Source organism: Neolamprologus brichardi, chromosome 13 (assembly GCF_056152115.1).
Source record: "Neolamprologus brichardi isolate AB-2024 chromosome 13, ASM5615211v1, whole genome shotgun sequence".
NCBI classification, from domain to species: Eukaryota; Metazoa; Chordata; class Actinopteri; order Cichliformes; family Cichlidae; genus Neolamprologus; species Neolamprologus brichardi.
The window spans coordinates 20,001-43,540 of record NC_142116.1 but is presented as its reverse complement, the minus strand read 5'-3'; the positions used below and the strand labels follow the sequence as shown (position 1 = coordinate 43,540).

The 23,540-nt window shown below is 46.7% G+C and overlaps 1 protein-coding gene across 3 annotated transcripts in view; it reads left to right on the top strand.

Moving 5' to 3' along the window:
• The first annotated feature begins 1,355 nt into the window (after positions 1–1,355).
• The window catches only part of eml4 (EMAP like 4), a 22,894-nt gene continuing 709 nt past the window's right edge, over positions 1,356–23,540 (top strand). The window contains exons 1-24 of one of the 3 annotated variants that reach the window (XM_006806831.3): positions 1,356–1,722; positions 4,151–4,336; positions 4,426–4,546; positions 5,748–5,939; positions 7,464–7,604; positions 7,710–7,735; positions 7,896–7,931; positions 8,512–8,632; positions 8,944–9,093; positions 9,181–9,250; positions 9,402–9,503; positions 9,590–9,685; positions 9,768–9,902; positions 14,188–14,323; positions 15,551–15,699; positions 15,822–15,947; positions 16,059–16,196; positions 16,273–16,340; positions 16,429–16,517; positions 16,907–17,004; positions 19,548–19,635; positions 19,749–19,847; positions 20,001–20,131; positions 22,193–23,540. The exon at positions 22,193–23,540 is cut by the window's right edge and continues 709 nt beyond it. In XM_006806831.3, the coding sequence (XP_006806894.1) occupies positions 1,698–1,722; positions 4,151–4,336; positions 4,426–4,546; positions 5,748–5,939; positions 7,464–7,604; positions 7,710–7,735; positions 7,896–7,931; positions 8,512–8,632; positions 8,944–9,093; positions 9,181–9,250; positions 9,402–9,503; positions 9,590–9,685; positions 9,768–9,902; positions 14,188–14,323; positions 15,551–15,699; positions 15,822–15,947; positions 16,059–16,196; positions 16,273–16,340; positions 16,429–16,517; positions 16,907–17,004; positions 19,548–19,635; positions 19,749–19,847; positions 20,001–20,131; positions 22,193–22,648 (2,979 nt within the window). In that variant the 5' untranslated portion in view covers positions 1,356–1,697 and the 3' untranslated portion in view covers positions 22,649–23,540. The remainder of the gene's footprint in view (positions 1,723–4,150; positions 4,337–4,425; positions 4,547–5,747; positions 5,940–7,463; positions 7,605–7,709; positions 7,736–7,895; positions 7,932–8,511; positions 8,633–8,943; positions 9,094–9,180; positions 9,251–9,401; positions 9,504–9,589; positions 9,686–9,767; positions 9,903–14,187; positions 14,324–15,550; positions 15,700–15,821; positions 15,948–16,058; positions 16,197–16,272; positions 16,341–16,428; positions 16,518–16,906; positions 17,005–19,547; positions 19,636–19,748; positions 19,848–20,000; positions 20,132–22,192) is intronic. The other 2 variants (XM_006806832.3, XM_006806833.3) reach the window with 2 other exon arrangements.

Sequence of the window (23,540 nt, the reverse complement as noted above, 5' to 3'; positions counted from 1 at the left end):
CTGAGGTAGTTTTGGCACAGCGTGGTCTTGTGTTTTAGGTCATTATCTTGCTGTAGGATGAACCCCTGACCAACTAGGTGCATACCAGAGGGTCCTGCATGGCACTGCAGAATGCCGTGGTAGCTGTTTAGGTTCAGGGTGCCTCTCACTCTGTAGAAGTCACTGACCCTGGATCAGCAAACAGCCCGAGACCATCACACTTCCTCCTCCATGTTTGACAGTCGATGCCACACACTGTGGAACCGTCTTTTCATCTTCTCCACGGCGTACAAAGATCCTGTGTGATGAACCAAAGAGATCAAATGTCGATTCCTCCATAATACCTGCTTCCTGTTGTCCTGTGAGCCGCCTATCAAGCTGTTAACTCTCCGAAACTTGGCCTGTGATTCAGTTGTGTCTCTGGGTCTGCTAGAAAACCGTGCTCACTGACACCTTGACTTTCTTTGCAATTTCTCTGTCGGACAGACCTACATTTTTATGATGGTCGGTTGTCTTCCATCGTTAATCGCCTTTTTCTCGTTATTTCTGTAGCAACACACTACTTTCTGCACTACAATACTGTCCAGCTGATGCTGACGAGGGTATGGTGTGGTGTTCCAACACTGCTTTAATGCAGACAGAGGGGGAAGTAATCCAGAAAAGTTGGAACACCTTTCAAAGGTTTGGCCTTTTGTATAATTCTGAAATGTACATTATTTTCCAGTTTTGGATAACCTTACCTTTTTTAACCTCTGTCAGTTCACCACTCACCTTTTTACCATTTCCAGCTGTTCATTGGAATTGAACAACCTGAAATAGAATAAATACTGGAAGAATGGGGGGTGTTCTGAAACTTTTGACCGCTAGTGTGTGTGATGACGTCAGTGTCACCGATTAACGTCTCTCCTTCCTCTCTTCCTGTTTTAAAGATAAACGTCACGGTCAGCGCTGACACGCGCTCCTCTGCATGAACACGGAGCCTCTGCAGCCACCTGATCACAGCTGATTTCTTTAACGTGTTTCACATAAACAGGATGTGAGTCAGTCACGTGGTTCTGACCCGCGACATCTCCGAGATGAATGCTGGAGATCGTCATCGTTGCTGTTGGAGGAAGCGGAGTCTTTACTCCGCCCCCTTACCTGTGAGGCTCACTCATTGGCTGAAACTGTGTAAGGCGCTCCAGTCTGAAATCAGAGACGTTTTATTGATTACCTCCTGTGTGACGTCAGAGCCCTTGTACTTGGGTCGTTAGGGTTGTGTGTGTCACTCACAGGTGCTCAAGAGCACTCTGGCACGGACTCCTGCGCGCGCATGTGATGGCGCGGGGAGCCCACTGGACGGCGCTGCAGCACCTGAACAGGAAGCAGCGGCTCTGAAACCCGAGCCTCCTCAGGCTCCTGCTCCCCCACCCCCCCGCTCCTCCAGGCGAAGCGCGCGCTGCCAGAGCAGGCGGAGTCGGAAACGCGCATGCTCGTCGGTCCGTCCGTCTGCAGCTCCGCGGCTCATCTCGCTCCTCTCTCGGCCACTTCTGCTCCTTCGGCCCGCAGCGAAGCGGGGGATCTTCGGCCTGTGGACCGGCAGATCCGGCGGACGGCTCGGCGGGGACAGACCCAGCTCGGCTCGGCGCGTCTCGGCGGTGAAAACCCGGACGGAGGCCCGCAGTGTGCGCGGAGCCTCCCGCAGGCCTCCGGCCCCACTCCCGCTTTTCTCCCGGAAAATGGACGGCTTCGCCGGCAGTTTGGGTGAGTCCGGCCGCCGCGCGAGCCCCAAGCAGCGCCCTCTCTCCTGTCCGCGCTGCCGCGGGGTGGCGGGAGCCGCACGCGCCTGTGGCGGCTTTACACGTGTCACTGGTGTATTTATCAAAGACTATGCACCGCCCCTCCGGCATCTGCAGGGCCACAAAACCAACGGCCTCCTCCGAAGGAGGCTCTGCAGAACCGGACCTCCTGCAGGAGACCTCCGGAGGGGGGTGAGAGCCAAGACGGGCTCAGAAATGTACATTCGGCTTTGTTTCAACCGCAGGGCCGCAAACCACAATTTAGACACCGCACTGTGTGTGTGTGTGTGTGTGTGTGTGTGTGTGTGTGTACACACACGCGTGGACTCTGATCTGCGGAACAAAGACTCAGGAAATGACTTATTGATTCACTCCTCACACCTCGGTGTGTGTGTGCGCGTGCGCGTTAGAGTTACATACATTTGAGCTCAGCTGTTCAGATTTACTCAGGAAATGAAGTTTAGTGTTTCTTTATTAACATTAAAACAGTGGAGTTGAACCTTTCAGGGTTTCGTATTTGTTCATGTAACCATGTGTGAGGGTCCCGTCCACAGGCACTGCAGGTTACTGGTCTTACTCGCTCCTCCTGGGCTCCGTGGGTGCTGGGAGCAGGTCCTGCTGGGTCTGTTTCTCTCTCAGTCCAGTCATAGGCCATCTTCCTGCCGTGGCGCTTTCCTGCCTCAGGAAGCTGAAGGAAGGTCAGGAGGATGTGTGCTTCAGTGCAAACACGAAGGCGTCTGCGTTTTGTTGTTTCTGGCTGAACATGGCTCTGAAATCCTGAGCGCGATTATTTAGTGTGATTGTGAAAGAATAACAGAGAACTTGGCTCAGAGCTCAAAGCTGCTTTCTGCAGAAGTGCTGTGAGGCGCACCTCTGCTAGGGGCGAAAGGAGCGCCAAACCACCGCCGAGCCCCACGCTTTGAGCACGCTCAGACTGGCTGAGTGTTTCAATAAGAACCATCTTCAAGTTCGGGTTTGAAGGAAGCTCGATGAAACGATGCGTCTGGTTTAAGTTCATTTTGAAGTGTGTGTCGTGGTGCTGGTGCGAAGGGTGAGCTTTGCTCTCCGTGTCTGGTGTTTTCTGTCATGTGATCTTTGAAGGTCGCACTGTGCTGTCATTTCCCGGTGAACATCAGTTTCTACCTGCTGCATTGAGGTGGTAAAGTTCATTATTACACTTTTGTTCGATCATCTCAGAGGACGATCGCGCACTGACCTCCGCGCTGCTCCATATTTCTTCTCTAACATTAGAGAAGAAATACATTTGTTTCAGAAGCTTTTTCTTTGAGCTCATGTCCAAACCAAACGCACCCTCTCTGTGCTCGCTCCAGGAGGTTGACCATCCTGCACTCGACCTGGAGCTGATCTCAGCTAATCTGTTTATTTGAAGATGGATGAAGAGCCTCGTGATCATAACCTGAAGCGTACAGGTGTTTCCCCCAAAAGTTGATTCTGTTCATCTGGACGTTCTCAGTTCATCTGCACAATGACTGAAACCAGCACCACTGAATGAATGGGCTGGGAGGTCAGTTTATGATCATTAGTATGCAATATGCTCTTCCTTCAGTGCTGCTGGTTTCAGTCCTGTTTATAAGGTCGGGGACGCTTGCAGTCAGCTGAGACTGAAGGAGTCACCTGATGATGACGAAACATTTCTCCCACTGAGAACGTCCAGATGAACAGAATCAACTTTTGGGGAAACACCTGTACGCTTCAGGTTATAATCACGAGGCTCTTGGTCCATCTTCAAATAAACAGATCAGCTGAGTTTGACTGCCCTCCTCCAGGTCGAGTGCAGGACGGTCAGCCTCCTGGAGCGAGCGCAGAGAGGGTGCGTTTGGTTTCGACATGAGTAGTAGTCTCTTTTTTTCTTTGCACGGTCGAGGAGCGTATCAGGTCACATTTCACTGCGTGTTATACCTGCATACCCATGCACGTGACAAATAAAGAATCTTGGATCTTGATTGTTTATACACGAGTCTGAGGTCATGGAGCTTTGGGGGGGGGCGTCCTAGAGCAGAAGCGTCAGTGTGGATTGGCTGAATCCCTAACGTGGCTGAAGTGATCCTCACAGATGTAGATTTTCTGCTTCATTGGAATCCCAAACATGTTCGACCTCCATTTTTCCCACAATGGGTCAGTGTGTTGTTGCTTGGCGTGTCATTCAACGTGCTGCTTTTGCATTGGTGGCTAAGTAGATGAGGCTGGAACAGCAATCATGGTGAGATGGTCGTCCTGAATTCACAAATCTGACTTTTCTCCCGCCGAAGCTTCGCTCGCGGGTTTTTACAGCGGCCGCCTGCGAGCAGCTCTCCTGCCCCAGTCGCCATTTAAACTGGATCCAAACCTTCCTGTTTGCTGTGTGTTCACTTCCTGCTTCCGTGTCTCTGTAGATGACAGTATGTCCGGCGCCAGTGTATCGGACGTCAACGACCGTCTGTCCTCTCTTGAGCTTCGTGTCCAGCAGCAGGAGGACGAGCTGACAGTGATGAAAGCGGCGCTCGCCGACGTCCTTCGTCGCCTTGCTGCCTCTGAAGACTCGGCGGCCTCTGCGAGCAAGAAGCAGCACGGTGGGAAGGGTGAGTGTGTTTGTTAAAACTTTATGTGTGGAGATGTGAAATTAGCCCGTAAGACTTTTTAATCTGCAGTCTTGTGTCGTGTCCTGCAGGTGGAGCTGCACTGCGTGAAGCCTACTCCATGTCCTGCATCGCCAACGGAGGCACATCCGCACGTAAGAGAGACTCCACCTCCGTCACCAGGAAGGAGACTGTGTCGTCTGCCGCCAAGAGGTAAAAAACGCCGCAACACGTGCAAGCGGATGTCAGGAACACAGATTTATGTCAGGTCACACCTAGGGATGGGTATCGTTTAGGTTTTATCCGATACCGGTGCCAAACCGGTACTTTTGAAACGGTGCCGGTGCTTAAACGGTGCTCAAACCGGTGCTTAAAGAATGGAGATCACAAACTTTGTCCAAAAACCTCTCATGTTTAGCTGTTTTCCACTTTTTCTTTGGTCATTTTAGCCTTTTTGTCCAGGGTGAAGGGAGTATCTGCCATCAAACAAGAAGACAGCCGCATGTAGCTATGATGGTGTTTGCTAGTTCACCTTACATGCATTAATGTAATAACGTGGTTAGCCTACTCAACGTAAATTACACACGAACAACATTAAGCGACTCACGCAGAGAAGAACGGCTGCTGCTGCATCATCATCCTCATCATTTCTGCTACACTGGCAGGGCTAGGGGCCAGGACTCTCCTCTTCGGGTTTTTGGGGGGTGTTGCTAACTCCGGGTCGATAACAGGCACCACACCTGCAGTAGATGTGCTCGGTGTGAGGTCTCGCAACAAGCTATCAAATACGGCGCATTTCTCGGCTTTTAAAAAAAACGCTATGCGTCGCCAGGTGTTTCATCAGATTTGAGGTGTTACCTCCTTTGACAGTATCACAGTATCAGCTTAAAGCACTTGTTGCAGCTGCTGAGTTTGCATCTTTTGCTGTGAAGTACAGCCAGACTTTGACCGCTTCGCCTTGGGCGTTTTTAATCTGTAGCTCTGCTCTAAAAGAACGTACGTACCTGGACCCGCCTACTATCCTCGGAAACGTAAAATGATTGGCTAGAATCCAAAGTGTGTGACATCTCAGGGAAATAAAGCACCGAAATGTGCGCTGCTTTTCGGTCTGGTTACTACCGTTTATATCAGATCCGGTGCCATCATGGCCTAACCCTAACCGGTACCCATCCCTAGTCACACCACAGTTTATGACGTGACCTGTATGCTTGCTCCAGAGCGCCCGCTCACCTGAAGGTACCTGAAGACTTGCTGATAGATCGAGTCCGTGAGCAGCTGCAGACAACCAATAGAACCAGATTAGAACCTCAAAAGAATGCCTGTTTGATCTGTCATCAGTAGAACTACAACAGAACCGTAGTGGAACCAGCAGAACCTCAGCACGCTGTTTCTCATGCTACTGGTTTTTCCACAGTGGTGCAGACAAGAAGGATGGTCAGCGTTCTCAGATGGCGGAGATCCAGGAACACGAGGAGATCGCTCACCATACAAACCCATCCCCCGTCCCCTTCTCCCCCAACCCTCCCCCAACCACTCCCACTCCCCAGATGCAACAGAGACCACCTGTTTCCTCTGAGAGCAGTAAAGGCCACGCCCCTCCTAAAAGGTTTCATTTTGTGATTTGTCGGTTTGGCTTCACTGCCCGCTTGTGACGTCACTGTTCCGATGTCACTCTGTCCGTAGCTACTAACCCCGACACACCGTCCTGCTCTGCTCCACCTACACTCGAATCACCTGACCAGCATGGACAGGTGTTGCTGATCAGCTGATTTGATATGCTAATAAGTAGGGCTGTTCGATGAAAACGTCTATCATTTCATATCACGCTATCGTTTGTTTCGAGGTGTCGCAAAATAAACTGTTTACGGTTTATTTTTTCATGGTTTTGTTTTTCACTGTAGAATTTCTCTCGTTCTCTTATATTTAATATAACCTCACTACGGACAGACAAGCGACTGTTTTTATGCTTTGTCGTTACAACAACGGTAAAACCATCGCGTGGCTCCGCCATCCGCTTGTTTATTTTCCACGTAAACCTTTCACAATAAAGCTGAAGATCCTGTTGAGATTTTTTAAAATAAACTGAATTATGTGAAGTAGTATGCAGAGAGTTTACGGACAAGAAGCTAAAAAGAGCCGTCACGTGCTAAAAAATGAACCTTAGAACACGGCGTGTAATAAATACTCACAAAGAAAATCGTGGCCGTTTGAACTTATGTAACTCTCGACTCCAGGTACACGTAGCTGAAAACACTTCACGAAAGTCGAGTTGCCCGAGATTCACAGAATTTACAGAAAATGTAAAAAGTTTGTGATACATATCGTTGCCGGGCCGATAGACGTCTTATATTGAGATATGAGATTTAGGTCATATCACACATCCGTACTAATAAGCAGGTAGAAAAAAGTCACGATGACTTTAAGTTTGCTTTTTATGTTTAAATGGTAGAAAAGTTTCCTGAGTGCAGATCAGGAACTGAAACCCAGAGACCCTCGGTGCTCTGTGGGATCTTTCAGGTGATGCTAGTTTCCAGAGATCTGATTGGTCAGTAGGTGTTCATTTTGTATCTGTTGCTTTCTAATCTCAAAGTGTTCACAAAGCTTTATTCATAACCACAAAGCCTGCTTCTTAGTACTGACCTTTGATCTCTGACGTGGTAAGGACTGTGTGTCTTTCGGAGCAGTGACCTTTGACTCTGCCTGGCTCCTCTTTAGTCTCTGCTGCTTGTTTTAATATGATTACTAACGTGATCTCATCCCAGCTTTATCCCAGGACCTCCTCTTTTTAACTCCTCCTCCTCCTCCTGCAGGCCTCATGCAGCCTGGGTCTTGAGTTTCTGATGTATCCCAGCTCTAACCTCTCTGCGAGTTGTATGTTTGACTTTGTCCCTCTGGCTCTTTGGAGGAGGAGGTGTTTGGTCTCTGACGACTGATCGGTCTGGATCGCCGTCTCATAGAAATTCATTGAAAACACTAAAACATCAGATGAGAAACTTCAAAAGTTAAATTTAAAATCCAGGAAAATAAAACTTCAGATCTACAAACGACTCAGAGATTCTTCCTCCTCCTCCTGCTTACAAGCTGAACCCCGGTTAGTACTGCAATACTCACTGTGTGCGTGTGTGTTCAGGGGCCCCAGCGTGAAGCGGTCCTCGGGGATGGAGCGCTCTCAGAGCAGCACCTGGGACACTTCAGATGAAAACAGGAACAAACTGGTGAAAGCTGCGTCCACCTCCAAACTGCTGGCCAAGGTGGTGAAGAACACCGAGAGGTACAGACGCACATGCAGTACACACAAAGCATGCGCACGGTACAGGCGTTGTTTTGTGGACTGTCAGCCTTCGTGTGTTTATATTGACAAATTGTTTTCTTTCAGGCACAGAGATCCTGTCATGAGCCAAGGTAAACACCACACACATCTTCATCATCATCATCGTGTGTAGAAATGGACAGAAAGCCTCGGAGACGTTACAAAGCGTTCTTGTCTTCGAGGCCGTGCTGCTGCTGTTTGTGTTGTCTGTTGTTGGTGTTTCTCAGTGATCGTGTCTTTGTCTCAAACCAGCCAAAATCTCGACTCGAGAGAAAAACAGCCAAGCTGGTAAGTCGTAACGATCTGTCGGAGCAAGCTAACGGTCTAATGTGCTAGCGGCTGCTGTATGAGCGCTCCCCGTTTCTGCACCAATCGCAGCTCTCTCTCTTGCTCTCTCACACTCTGCTTGATGCTGCCAGTCTCGCTCGCACACCTGCTCTTACTCCTTCAGACTGTTCAGGTGATATCATACCTGTGTTTGACTCCCTGACATCATTTACCCCCATATGAGGTGAAAAAGTAATAAAATCAATTTATTCACACTCCCAATCAGACAAATCACCCACCGCACACAAACGCGTGCCCGAGCTGCCTCACCTGCACAGCTTTAAAGCCTCAGTTTCTTCACCACCTTGCTTTTTTTCTTCTTCTTACATCAGCAGCACCTTTCAGATCTTGGCCTGTTTCACCTCTGCTAACAACTTGACAGAATATCTGTAACCAAATCTGCTTCAATGCCGATATTTTTTTGCCAAATCAATAAAAACTAGACCATTAGACTCTGACAGGATTAGCTTTGCAGTTTGGGATTCATGCTTTGGGGTTGGGCTGCCGTGCTAGTCTGAGGAATGTCTGTCTAATGTTTCAGAGGGGAATATTAAGATGTTCATGCGTGGTCGACCGATCACCATGTTCATCCCTTCAGACGTGGAGAACTACAACGACATTCGGACTGAACTTCCTCCAGAAAGACTGAAGCTGGCGTGGGTGTATCCTTCACCTGGGACACGGGAGCGCTCTTACACTTAGCAGTGATAAATATTGGCCGCTTTGATAAAACAGGTGTTATGCAGTGAAACACTTTTCTGAAACGGATGTGTAAAAGCTCAGAGTAAATGCAGAAGTTCAGGAGAGACCACAGGTGTGTCAGGTCAGTGTTATCTGTGTATATCAGTAAAACCAAAGTCTAAGCATCAGCAGGTCACAGCCTTCAGAGATCTTCATGCATCCCTCAGCTGCTCTGTTGTGAATGTCACTACATCTCCAGCTGTTGTCCAGGTGTTTCCTTGACTTCGTGCAGGTACGGTTACCGGGGAAGAGACTGCAGAGCAAACATCTACCTCCTTCCAACCGGAGAGATCGTTTACTTCATTGCGTCGGTCGTGGTTCTGTTTAACTACGAGGAGCGGACTCAGAGACATTACCTCGGACACAACGAGTGCGTCAAATGGTGAGAACGAGCTCCGTAGTACTTGCTGCTCTCCTATTGGCTGTTTGAGGCGACAGATGAGTGAGCTGCTCTCTTTGTTTCTGTCAGCCTGGCCATCCATCCCGATAAAATCCGGATTGCCACGGGACAGCTCGCAGGAGTGGACAAAGATGGACGGGTAAGAACACATACCACGTTTTTAAGGTCAACTTTCAGATGAAAGGAAAATATAAATACGAGTCGAAAACCGAGGCTAACAGGAGAGCTGCTGATGGATAGAACTTTTTAAATAAATGAATAAAAACAATTAAGGGTGCTGTCCCTCTCAGGCTCAAGTTCATGTCTGGGACAGCGTCAGTCTGGCCAAGCTCCACGTCATAGGTGAGGGAACGTTTGAACGAGGCGTCGGCTCCCTGGCTTTCTCCAAAGCTGTAAGTATCAGCCAGGTGCACCACGGGAGCTGTAGTTCTCACATTCCTGCAGCTGTATGCATCATCAACCTTGCTGTGTCTCTCAGGATTATGGTCAGCACCTGAGTGTGATTGATGACAGTAACGACCACATGTTGACAGTCTGGGATTGGCAGAAGAAGTCAAAGATAGCAGAGATCAAGGTGAGCCCACGTTTTTGTTACTGCACCGGTTTTTACCGGTTCCAACGTGTTCTACCTGTGCTCAAATGCTGTGTTTTTGCAGACCACCAATGATGTGGTCCTGGTTGTGGAGTTCCACCCGACGGACCAAAACACCATCGTCACCTGCGGGAAGTCCCACATCTTTTTCTGGAGCTGGAATGGGAACGCGCTTGCTCGTAAACAGGGAATCTTTGGGGTGAGTTTCTGCAGTTTAACTGTAACAGTGCTCATCACTGATTTAACACTCATAGATTCACGATCGGCACCTGTGATTGACAAAAAAGACCCATCAAATCTGTTGCCAAATTGCGGCTTCAAGCTGTGCTGAGCTTTGATGGTGGGGAAGAAGATGGTGCACCGGGGGAGGTCGGTATTTAACACCATATGGTTTAAATGGGACAGACTGACCCTGAGACGGGGGTCTGTAACAGTATGTCAGATTTAAATGCCTTGGTCAGTACTAGCAGCTGCTGTCCAAATAAAGTTTAGACTATTTGAAATAAAACCAAAATACAAACTTGCGCTTGGTGTACGTGCAAATACCAGAACGTGTCCAGTTTCGTGTACGAAGGCTTTTAGAACAATAAAAATAAAGATGTTTGCCTGATGCCTGCGCTATCAGCCACACCGATGGCGCTGGGTGTCATGGCACGCCGTCTCTTGGTTCTGCAATGTTTATCTAAGTGCTGCGTTTGACACTTTGAGACTGTTAGTTCTCTCTGAGACCTGTGCAGTGAGCCATGGGGTGCCTCAGGGCTCCGTACTTGGACCATTGCCGTTTTCTCTGTGTCTGCTGCCTCTTGGTGTTCTTTTAATGTAACCTTTCATTGTTACGCATTGTTACCTGCAGCTTTATGTTCCTTTAACCCAGTGGTTCCCAAACTTTTTTTGCTAGGCCCCCCTTTGTTTTACAAGAAAAATATTTGCTTTGTGCTGAGGTGTCTAAATTAGAATCTTGTCTATCTGTAATTAAGGGCGGGTTATCAGATAACTTCCTGCTTCTAAATACTGATAAGACAGAGTTGATGGTCACTGGACCACAAAAATTTCAATAAGTGTCCTAAAATTTCATCTTGAAAATTGATGACTATGCCATAAATTGCAGGGACAAGATTTAAAAGCTTGGGTGTGTGGTTCGACATGGTGCTCTCCTTCGAGTCTCATGTAAAAGAGATAACAAAGACTTTTATCATTTAAGGAACATCACCAAAATCAGACAAGTTTGATCAAGCGACACTGCAGAGCTTCTTCTCCATGCATTTGTGTCTTCATGTATTGATTATTGTAACGCTCTCCTTTCTGGGCTTCCAAAGAAAAGTTTTAGAAGTTTACAGATGGTGCAAAATGCAGCTGCTCGCATTTTAACGAAAACTGTACCCCTGTACTGAGATCTCTTCATTGGCTACCTTGTCAGGTTCAAGCAGATTTTAAGGCCCTGCTGCTCACCTACAAGGCTTTAAATGGTGTGGCACCTTCATACCTCTCCGACCTTTCACCCCTTTATGTTCCACCCCCTGCTCTACGATCTCAGGACTCTGGCCTTATAAAGGTTCCTAGGGCCAGAAAAAAACAATTGGAGAGCTTTTTCTTTTCGTGCCCCGTTTCTGTGGAACAGCCTCCCTCAAGATATGAGGCAGGCTGCTCTGAAGACCCGCTTGTTCACCCTCTCCTACATGTCTTAATTCTGTGCCATTTAGTTTTTAAATTCTTATCTTTTTAACTTTAATTGCTATGTGTCACTTTTATTTATCTATCTTTTTATTTTCAAATAGCTGTACAGCACTTTGATTGAAAGCTCTTTATAAATAGAGTTATTATTACTATTATTATTACCAACACAATATGGTAAATGGCCTGTATTTGCTTTACGCACTTTACTTGGTCCTAAGGACCCCAAAGCGCTTCACACTATACCGAGGGTGTAGATTTGGTTTAGCCGTTGGTGGGGACGGATGATTCAACCACCGAACTCCGCCCCGTTTCTTATTTTTCCTTTTTGTCTTTGCTTTTTGATTTTAAAAAAAAGGAGAAATATACTTGCCTACATATGCTATTCTACCTGCTTTTAAACCATTTAAAATTACAATTCATAGTTTTATATGTGAATTATATAATGTTAAGTTACTATTAAACAAATGACTGACTAAGTATTTTAGGCTTTAGTTTATTTCAACCATATTCCACATAAATCAGGTATCATACAAAAATAAAAATAGCTTCAAATACAGTCATGACAATAAAAGAATATGACTTTAAGGACTTAACAACATTACTTCAGTTACACCAACATTTCTGACACATCAGCACTAAGGCAACACTGAATGACCTGCTGGTTTTGTCCATAAAACTACTCGTCTAAGATCTCTCAGCAACATTATGCAACATTTTAGGCACTATACAAACATGACTGATGAGTCACTCAGTAATGTTTGTAGGATGAGTGCATTTTTAAAACAAGTTGTGCAAACTGCACTACAAGGTGGAATATTTGCAAAATCATGATGATATTTTGTCTCAAAAATTAACCCTATGAATACGTCAGTGCCATTAGGATGAAATTATTGTGTCACCAACATTTTAATGTTAGAGATATAATTTTAACAGCCTCTGTAAACTAATATCCTGCTGCTCGAGGCCGTTTTCTCTGACAGCTTCAATCAAAATGAGAAATGCTGCTCTGAGACTGAGAGAACTAATAGTGCTGCTGTTGTGCAGTTAGTTTCCAAAACACGTTATTCATGGTTACATACAATTTTAAAATGATGTGGCCAAAGCCTAGCACAGCCTGTAACGTTATTACGACGGACACATTTTATGAGTGAACTTGACTTTAAGTGACTTACAGGTTTCTTTGAAAAATACTTTCTTATATCCAGCTTCTTCCTCTTTGCTGCTGTCCTCCTCCTCACAGTGCAGGTTCGCTGCTGAAACTAAACAGAGCTCCCTGAAAGGCTCAGCCAATCACATTGGCCATATTTGTCACATGACGTAGGACTCCAGTAGAGGACGTAATTTAACTCTTTCTGCACCGCTGGGTGAATGAGACGCTGACAGATCGTTTTTTTTCTTTTTATTGGGTTGTTTTTCTTTACTCGAGGAGATCAAATTATTGTTGGGGACAATTTAATAATCGCTGAATATTGGTGGGGACATGTCCCTTTTGTCCATGCCAAATCTACGCCCATGCACTATACACAATCATCCACCCATTCAAACACTGGTGATGGCAGCTACATTGTAGCCACAGCCACCCTGGGGCGCACTGACAGAGGCAAGGCTGCCGGACACTGGCGCCACCGGGCCCTCTGACCACCACCAGTAGGCAACGGGTTAAGTGTCTTGCCCAAGGACACAACGGGGCCGGGGCTCGAACCGGCAACCTTCCGATTACAAGACGAACGCCCAACTCTTGAGCCACGATCGCCCCAATAAACAATAAACGGTGGGTACAGGTGATCTGAATGGACAGCAAGCAGTGGTTTCATGCCTGTTGGTCTCTGATCTCAAACTGAAGCTGCACTAGAAGTGTTTTGTTTTTTGTTCCAGTAAGAAGTCTTCAGCTGTCTGTGGTTACACAGCAGAGCAGACGCGGTGTAGATGCAGAGAGGCTGAAGGAGCTCCGAGCTGATTAGAGGCGGGGTTTGTGCAGTGACGCCCAGCAGGGGCTGAAAGCACTGCAGTTTAAGCAGTGATGGTTGTTCGGCGTGGTTGTGCCAGTTTGGATTCAGAAGTCTCTGTGACCTCACTAATTCACTTCTTTGACCACAACTTAAGATTTTATTTTCCAGCGATGGCAAAATGTCACACGCGCCTCACTCGATGGATAAAATACAGTTGTCATTGCAGAGGTTAAAGGTGAATCTGGAGCGTGAGAGAGGGAAACTGTAAGCAGCGTGTAGTCAGAGGCATACAACCACGAGCTGGTGATGCTGCCTGCTGAGCTGAACGAGCTGTACGTGACGACAAGAAGTGAGTACGTGATTAAATGTTTGGATCTGGAGCAAAGACAGACGGACCCCCGGGTGTGAAAAGTCGGACCCCTGTTTCTCTGCTGGTTTCACTTACGGTGGCGTAATCCCAGTGAGCTGATAAACAGATTCTGCAGCAGACGAAGTGAAAGGAGTCAAAAAAGTGATCATGGTGAACGCTTCCTCTGTTTGCTCTTAGAGGAAAAATCAGGAGAACAGGAAGCTCCACCCGGCTGAGGACAGAAAGAAAACCCTTTATCACAAAATTAAACAGATGATATGAAGGTGGTATTTCTGCAGCAGATCCTCTGAAACAGCTGCTGAGTCCAGAAAACACAAAAGCATCTAGCCACGAAAACACAGCAGAAACATCGAGCTTATTAAACTTGCACCTACACACTTTTTACTTGATTTAAATCAAAGATTTTTCTCAGCTTTTTGTCTTTAGAGGAAGCCCGGGTCCTTCTTTGAACTCACTCCAGCGCTCCTCTCCTGCTTTCTCCTGTTTTCTAGAAATACGAAAAGCCAAAGTTCATCCAGTGCCTGGCGTTTCTGAGTACCGGAGACATCGTCACTGGAGATTCTGGGGGAAGGCTGCTGGTCTGGACCAGGAGCGCCACGGAGAACCCGGCCGGGAAGGGGCCTCGAGGTATTGGGGGTGGGGTTGTTCACGGTGTTTTGCATAAAGATCGTGCAGGTGTGTGCCACGGGGCAGCCGCAGAGCAGAGAAACAAACAAGCCGAGGCGCTGTGAGGGAAACGACGTGCATATTTTCATCCTGAGTAAAACGCCATTCGCCTTGTTAATGAAATAAGCTCGTCTGTTTAATGAGTTTGCATTGGTATCCGCCCTGAAGCGTTTCCCTGCACGAGACAGATCCCGACAGGTTTTACAGCTTCAGAGTTCGATGCTAAAGCAAACGACAGTCTCGCTGATTTTAAGGTCACAGAAAATGTCAGAGTGAAGAGTTTGATTTAAACCGACCAGAACCAGCAGCTCCAGAGTCCTGTAAGCAACCGACTACAGAAAAACCACAGAACAACAACAGGGTGTGTGTGTTGGCCCAGTTTCAGTAATGGTTTTTGTCATGTTGTTAAACTGGTTTTTAGAGACGTGATGCCAGGGATTAAATGATTTTCTACTGAAATTCTACTCTGAGCGCTTTTTTCTGAGAACGGGACAAAAGACAGTGAAAGTGGAGATGGATTTTTACCCCTCGGCAGCACGTTGGTGCACACAAGCAACAGGAAACTTGGTTTTTGGAGGAAATCTGCAGGAACAGGAAGTGTCTTCATTATGATCTGCTGCCTCCTGCTGGTTGTTTTGTGAGCTGCTCTGTAAAAAGAGTGCAGGAACTAAACCCATTTAAAGCAGTTTGTTTTCATCTACATGAACGTTACACGTTGGTGCTTCCTGTAGGAACATCAGCAGCAAGATACTTTCTGACTTCCTGTGTAAACATGAAGGACCAACATGTACCGCTTGCACTTCCGTGGGAGCAGTGAGGACATGGGGAAGTCCAGAAAAGTCCCTGAGCAGAAATCTGTGTCGGGACACCTTAAACATGATTGGACGAGACATCGCACATGATCAGAGTTTCAGATTAATAAATGTGGAAAAACATTTGAGGTGTGTGACGCAGTCACGGCTAAAACATAACTTTTCTGTTCATTCAGAGGTCACTTTTGTGCTTTGAACACTTGGTCACGTGACCCCCAGAGGACGTGTCACAGACGAACGATGCGTTTCTCAGATTTAGGAACAGCCACGTCCTGTTTCAACTTTCAGAGTTAAAAAAAAAAAAAAATCCTTTAATCAAAGCTTAGTTTTTTGTTTGATAACTCACCTCTGTGTGTGTGTGTGTGTGTTTACGCAGCCTTTCGGATCCTTCATCATGTCGATGGTCACGAGGGAAGTGTTTTCTGTATGTGTGAGATGAGGAGCGGCATGCTGCTGACTGGAGGAAAAAAAGACCAAAAAATCATCCTGTGGGACCACGAACTGCAACGTGACCGCGAGATCGAGGTCTCGCAGCACACACGCACACCTCAATGAAACTCAGCTGTGATGACATCATCTCGGCCGTCAATCTCCACAAATCTAAAGTGTCAGCCACGTGACTGAGGCTACGCGTTTGATCCCCACAGGTCCCAGATCAATACGGAACCATCAGAGCGGTGTCTGAGGGGAAGGGGGACGAGTTTCTGGTCGGGACGTCGCGTAACTTCATCCTGAGAGGAACTTTCAACGATGGCTTCCTGGTTGAGGTCCAGGTAAGTAAAACGCCTCCGGGAAGTGACGACAGACCAGGAACAGGAGGTCACATGATCGCATGGCGTCACTGACCAGAAAACTTCAGTACCTCTGTGTTGTGATGTGTTCAGGGCCACACAGATGAGCTGTGGGGTTTGGCGGCTCACCCGTCCAAAAACCTGTTTCTGACATGTGCTCAGGACCGGCTCGTCTGCCTCTGGAACTCGAGCGATCACAGTCTGCTGTGGAGTCGCACGCTGGATGAAAAGGTGCGTGGTGACGGGGAGGCAATTTATTGATAATTTATCGATTGGTTATTGGTGATCGCGTGTTTCTCCTCCTCAGGAACACGGACACTGTGCAGACTTCCATCCAAGTGGCGCTGTGGTCGCCATAGGAACGCGATCAGGAAAGTCAGTAGAGTTTTGTTTTGTTTTTTTCTACCTGAACTCAAAGATGCTTTCCTTGTAAGTCTGACCTTTGACCTCTGGTCCCTGTCAGGTGGTATGTTCTGGATGCTGAAACCAACGACCTGGTGGGGATTCACACCGATGGGAACGAGCAGCTGTCAGTGATGCGCTTCTCCATTGGTGGGTGGAGCTACGTTGTTCACGGGCTGTGGCTGGAACACGCTGTGTGCCTCACAGATGTCTGGAGGTCGCCAGCTTTCGGCTGACCTCAGAGCGTCTTTATCTGTTTGCTAACAATGGGCAGACCTCTTGGTGTGATATCATGTTACTGTGTAACGGCTTCCAGTAGTAAATAAATTTAAGAGATTTCTGAGAATGTAGGCTGTCATTAATGTGGTTGCTAGGTGACAAGAGCAGATGTTTGTGATGCTGTACAGAGCTCCACCTTGTATGCGGTGTCAGCCACAGGACACAGCCCCTGAACATGGACACTCATTAAACTGAAGATCATAACGGTGTTATGAGAGAACTGCAAATCTCAGCATGCACCTCTCTATCTCTCTCTGCAGATGGAAACATGCTGGCTGTCGGATCTCACGATAACTTTATTTACCTTTACAACGTCTCTGAACAAGGACGCAAATACAGCCGATACGGGAAGTGCACGGTGAGTCAAAAAACCAATTGCAGCTTAGTGAACACCTGTCTGCCCCTGTTGCATCCGTTAGTTTGTTCAGTTTGCCCCAAAACGTTAAATCTGTTCATCTGGACTTAGTGTTTTCAGTGGGAGAAATGTTTCTTCATCATGCAGGTGAATTACTTGGATAAGTAACGAAACGTTTTGGTATCAGTTAACAAGCTTCGGGCGTTTTTCTCACTGATATTAGGCTGCTCGTCTTGGCAGAATTGGTAACGTTTGTTTTGGTTAGTTTCTTGGCACAGACCCAGCTTGTAAGCATAGTTTACAAATATTCTAGTGCTCAGGGCAGACTTTAGGAAGGCCATTCCAGAAGCTTAATGTTATCCTGCTTTGTCCAAAATCACTTCTGATGTGTGTTTGTGATCATTGTTGTGCTAGAACACACGGCTATGTCCAAGCTTCAACTTGATTTGAGGAAAAGTCGAAGAAGGTTGTCGTCCTTCTGTGTTCCATCCACTTTGTGCAATGTACCAGAGCCATGGGCGTGGTACTTAGGGTTGGGCAATATGTAAAAATTTTACAAACAACAATCATCAGTCCAATAATCAACGATGGGCGATTGTAATCATGCACGGACTGATTTGCGCGTTTACAACTCAGAAATTTTAACATCTTTAACCTGCTCAACCCATCTGGAGCGCAGAATGAACAAACTTTGGACAAACTACCCAAAATGCGAGACATTTCAAAGATTTTGACTGACTCTGCGCTCCAGATGGGTTAATTGTTAATCGCGTTAGTCGTGATGACAGCGTTAGTCGTGATGATTTATTTATAAATAAATAAATAAATAAAGTCACCAATTTGGGATGAAAGAGGTAAACCTAAGAATGTAACCAAAGCGGTGTGCCACTTGTGCAGATGTAAAATGCGAGCAAAGTACTCAAACCTGACTAACTTGCATGAGGATGTCCGTGTCCACCATCCGGCTGAGTATGCTAGGCTATCACCAGCTTCTGCAGCTCCATCAACAAGCTTTTGGGTGCTCTCTGAGGAGGGGGCAGTTGCTCTCAAATGAAAGAGGGTGCTGTTAAAACAGCGCTATTATCATCTATTCGCTCCATTATTATTATCAAATTTACTCATGGACAAATGAATAAATTGCCAGTGCTGGGAAGGTTACTTTTAAAATGTACTCCACTACAGATTACATGCCCCAAAATGTATTTTGTAACGTATTCCGTTATGTTACTCAATGAGAGTAACGTATTCTGAATACTTTGGATTACGTAATATATTATCATCTTTTTACAACTACATGAATGTACTATTGCTGTGATTTATTACTATTACTGAAGGTTACTCTCCATACCAACACCAACTAGATGTTTAAATCTTAATATAAATGAGTAACAGTAGGTGGACATTAGGTAAGGCTGCACTTTTTGCAGTGTCTTAATACTTACAACTGGACTACACTGCCCATAAGGCTACATTCTTTAGGGCTATGCCTGTAACACTCTGCCTATTGCCTTCATATTAAATAATTTTTAAAAATATCTCTTTACGCCATTATGCGGGCTGCAAGTAGGGGTGACATGGGCCGCGAGATTGAGACACAGACATTAGAGCCTCTTAATGCGTGTTTTGTTTGGGTTTCCACCAGTGTGGAATTACCAATAATAGAAAGACCATAGCCTAACATATGAAACAGGAAAAGACCGCCGTGTAATCCATTTATTTCTGCAAAGTACCTGTATTCTGAATACCACCTTTTTAAACGGTAACTGTAACGGGATACAGTTACTCATATTTTGTATTTTAAATGCATAATGCCGGTACATGTATTCTGTTACTCCCCAACACTGTAAATCGCCCATGTAATAACGTCGATGGGCTCAGCATATCGTCGATAGCCGATATGTTAGTCCAATCGCCCAACCCTAATGGTACTATGTGCTTGGCAATTGGTTCAGAGTTCTTAGGTTTGAAAGCCTCACCTCACCTCCAAACGTAACTTTAATGTTAGATGGTAATTTCACATATGCAAGTTACCATGATAAGAGGCGAACCTGAGAGGAGAGGTCTTTGAAGCGGGATTTATGGTCCCGCAAACGTGTCCATCCATGTCCCACTCGGTTGGACAGAGAGGAGGAGAGGAGTCCTCCAAGATCCTAACCGTCCGTTCGACAAAGCGGATGACATAAGCGACTGTCTAATGTTGATTGATTGCAAGTGGGCCGGAAAAGAGCAGAGACCGACTGAACGGGAGAACTGCAGTAAAAACACTTCAAAGATAATAAAATGTAGCATGACAAGCACAGACAACAGTGACACTTTTCATTGTTTTTTACACTATGTTTCACTTTAACTCTTTGTGTGTCATAACTCTACTCTCCTTTGCGGCTCATGGAGCAACAACAATACGAGCAAGAGTGGCCCTTGTGTTTGCTCTCCTTAACTACAAATTCCCCTTTAGAAGATTGAATGTAGCTCCTCTGTGGGTTAAACTTGGAAACACTTGTGGTGGTGCTCAGGTGTGTTCACGAGTTACCTAAATGTTTCAACAGGGACATTCGAGCTACATCACCCACCTGGACTGGTCACCTGACAACAACTTCATCATGTCCAACTCTGGAGACTACGAGATCCTCTACTGTGAGTACCTTCTCATCATAGGCTCTGGCACTACAGTACTGTGTACTGTTATCACAGAGTACTGTAATACTGCAGTATTTTGTTGGTGTACAGTGACAGATGTCTGTTTTCAGGGGACGTTCCAAACGCTTGTAAATATATCAGAAATCGTTCAGAGTGTAAAGACATCGACTGGGCGACTTACACCTGCGTCCTGGGATATCATGTGTTTGGTCAGTACAATGGGAGTGTGTGTGTGTGTGTGTGTGTGTGTGTGTGTGTGTGTGTGTGTGTGTTAGGGTGTTTATTCTGAAGATGTTTACACTTCCCTGACTGTTGAATCAGGACAACTTTCTTTACTCTGAAATTCTGTCTGCCTATCTCAGGTGTTTGGCCAGAGGGTTCAGACGGCACCGACATCAATGCTCTGATCAGGTCCCACAACAGGAAGGTGATCGCTCTGGCTGACGACTTCTGTAAAGTTCACCTGTTCGCCTACCCATGCTCCACCTTCAAGGTGACACACATAAAAACACACACTTGAAAATGCTCATCGTCAAACTGCATGTGTTTCCAAAAGCGTCTCTTTAAACGTTGCTGTGAGGACACATAAGCAGCTCCTCAAAATTTTAAACTGAAATGGTTTCAAAGGCTTACTTTATAAATGCGGACCGGAGGGTGTGTTCCAACTAGAGGAGGATCAAACTCCTCAACCTCCCTGGGAAAGTCTATGCCAGGGTGCTGGAAAGGCGAGTCTGTCCGTTAGTCGAACCTCAAATACAGGAGGAACAATGCAGTTTTACTCGGTCCTGGTCGCGGAACACTGGACCAGCTCTTTATCCTCTCAAGGATACTCGAGGGTGCATGGGAGTTCCCCCAACCAGTCTACATGTGTTTTGTGGACTTGAAGGCATTCGACCGTGTCCCTCGGAGTGCCCTGTGGGAAGTACTTCTGGAGTATGGGGTGTCTGGCCCATTGCTACAGGCCATTCAATCCTTATACAACGGTTGCAGGAGTTTGGTACACATAGGCAGCAATAAGTTGGAGTCGTTCCTGCTGGGTGATGGGCTCCGCCAGGGCTGCTGTTTGTCACCGATTGTGGTCATAATTTTTATGGACAGAATTTCTAGGCGTAGCCAAGTGGCGGAAGGCTTTCATTTGGGTGGCCTCAAAACCTCATTTCTGCTTTTCGCAGATGATGTGGTTCTGTTGGCTTCAACAGGTGATGGCCTCCAGCTCGCCTTGGAACGGTTCACAGCCGAGTGTGAAGCGGTGTGAACGAGTATCGGCACCTCCAAATCTGAGGTCATGGTTCTCAGCCAGAAAAGGGTGGAGTGCCCACTCTGGGTCAGGGATGAGTTACTCAAACTCCTCCACTCCGGGGCAGTATCTCGAGGTCTTGTTCACGAGTGACGGGTGAAGGGAGCGGGAGATCGACAGACGGATTGGTGCAGTGGCTGCAGTCCGTCTTGGTGAAGAGAGAGCTGAGTATAAAAACGAAGCTCTCAATTTACTGATCTATGTCCCTACCCTCACCTATGGTCACGAGATCTGAGTAATGACTGAAAGATCGAGATCGTGGATACAGTTGTTGGAAATGAGCTTCCTCCCAACGGTGGCTGGCCTCGCCCTTAGAGTGAGGACACATCAAAAGGAGCCAGTTGAGTTGGTTCGGGCATCTGACAAGGATGTCTCCTGGGCTTCTCTGCTTAGGCTGCTGCCCTGTGACCCGGCCCTCGCATAAGCGGAAGAAGATGGGTGGATGGTTTCAAAGACTGAGATCTTAGTTGAGAGCAGCCATCTGATCAGAGATCCCAGGACCTCCCTCTCTTCTCCTCCTCTAACTGTTCTGGTGGGACACCGAGTTGTTCCCAAGCCAGCCGAGAGGTTTAATCTGTTCAGTGTGTCCTCGGTTTGTTCTGACATCTGCTTCCAGTCAGACACAAACACCTCAACTAGCTGGCGCTCCAGAAGTGTCCTGCTGATTGGTCAGTCAGCAGTCTTGAAGCTGCAGCTCCATGCAGCCGCCACAACGATGATGCTATGCAGCATGGCCCATGCTGCATAGCATGTAAACTCATTTTCTATAAAAGTAAACTTTATCTTGAAGTGGATCCTGAGAAACCTCTCGCAGGTAAACCAAAGCAGGTCTGCAGTGCACATGTGAACCCCCGTACACATTGGATATTAGATAATTGGGGTATGGTAAATGGACTGATTCTTGTATATAGCTTTTCTACTCTCCTGGAGTACTCAAAGCCACATTCACACACATTCTCACAAGCACTTGCTCTACACTGACTGCTTTCTAACTACATTCACACACATATTCTGATGGATGCATCAGAGAGCTACTTGTGGTTAGTATCTTGCCCATGCAGACTGGGGAAGGCAGGGATCGAACAACTAACCTTCCGATCAGCAGCTGACCTGCTCCACCGGGTGGCTGTACCTGAGCTACAGCCACCCAGCTGTTCCTAATAAATTGCTGAGTGTTGATTAGAGGTAAAAGGGTTTGGGTGTGACTATTCTAAATGTCAGTGTCATCAGCTCTGTTAATAAAGTTTTTGTCTGCAGGCCCCCAGCCATAAGTACAGCGCTCACAGTAGTCATGTGACCAACGTGGCCTTCCTGTATGACGACAGTTACCTCATCTCGACGGGCGGGAAGGACACCAGCATAATGCAGTGGCGTTTGGTTGAGAAGTCTTCGCTGTCCCTCAATGACAGCATCATCTCTAACTCTACCCCCCGCCGAGTTGAGCCTGTATTCGCACCACCCCCTCCCACTGGAACCACCCACTCGCAGGAACCAAACCCTCCTCCGACAGCCAATGGGACTCAGGAACCCTCCCCTGAAACCCCGCCTCCTACACAATTAGTTCCACCCTCATCAGAGCTAACACCACCCTATTCTGAGTCAACCCCGCCTCCCTCAGACAGCACGGTGAGCCTGAAGGACAGTCTGGAGCCCAGTGATGACACGGCTACGCCCAGCGACGAGGGGCTGCCCCCTCTGACCCCGCCATCGTAGACTGTTTGTGTGTCTTTGTGGGGACCAGGCACACTTGTGCTCCGAGTGAGGATGGCTTTGCAAACGAAGAGATTCTGTTGGGTTTTATGATGCTTCAGTTCAGTTTAGGGTTATAGTTCAGCATGTTAATGGGACGGCTAATACGATAGAAACTTCCAGAGGATGTCATTGTCTCTGATTTACTTAAGAATAAACCTCCACTTTTCACACAGTCAGAAACCAGAGAAATGGGACAGTTCAAAAAAGCTGCCTGAGAGTCTGATTTCAGTTTTCTTCAGCCTCGCAGTGGTTAGTGATAAATAATCTGAACATCCATGATTCACAGGAGCTACTCACAGTGGGTTCAGCTGCTTTAAATGTGAACAATCACTGAGTTCTAACAAACTCTGAGTTCTAATAATAGTAATTAATTCTAATCAATAATAATAAGAATCCCCACAAGAAGTACAAATGTCTGAAACCTGCAGATCACGCGATCTCAGCAATAAGAAGACCTCAAGGTCACAGTTAAACATCTGGAAGGTCACATTAGAAGAAGCGAAGGGAGGGGGAGCGTTTTCCGAACACACACACACACACCTGTGTTTCAGGAACAGGAAGTGTTGTGGGGGTGGGGAGAATCTGAAAGTCTTAAAACTTTCCTGATTTTTTTTTTTTTTTCAAAATGTATTTAGACCCCCAAAATAATCCTGTTTTTGTCTTTTAAACAATGTAAATGATTATTGGTGGATTTTATTTAGAAAGGGTTAAACATATTTTTCAGAATAAAAGCTTTAAGGAAGCAATAGCATGAAGCTTTTAATGTGAAACACGGGAAGTGTGAATTTGAATCCAAAAACATGGTGGTTTCAGATTAAAATCAACGCTGACATGTCTGAGCCTCAGACATGTG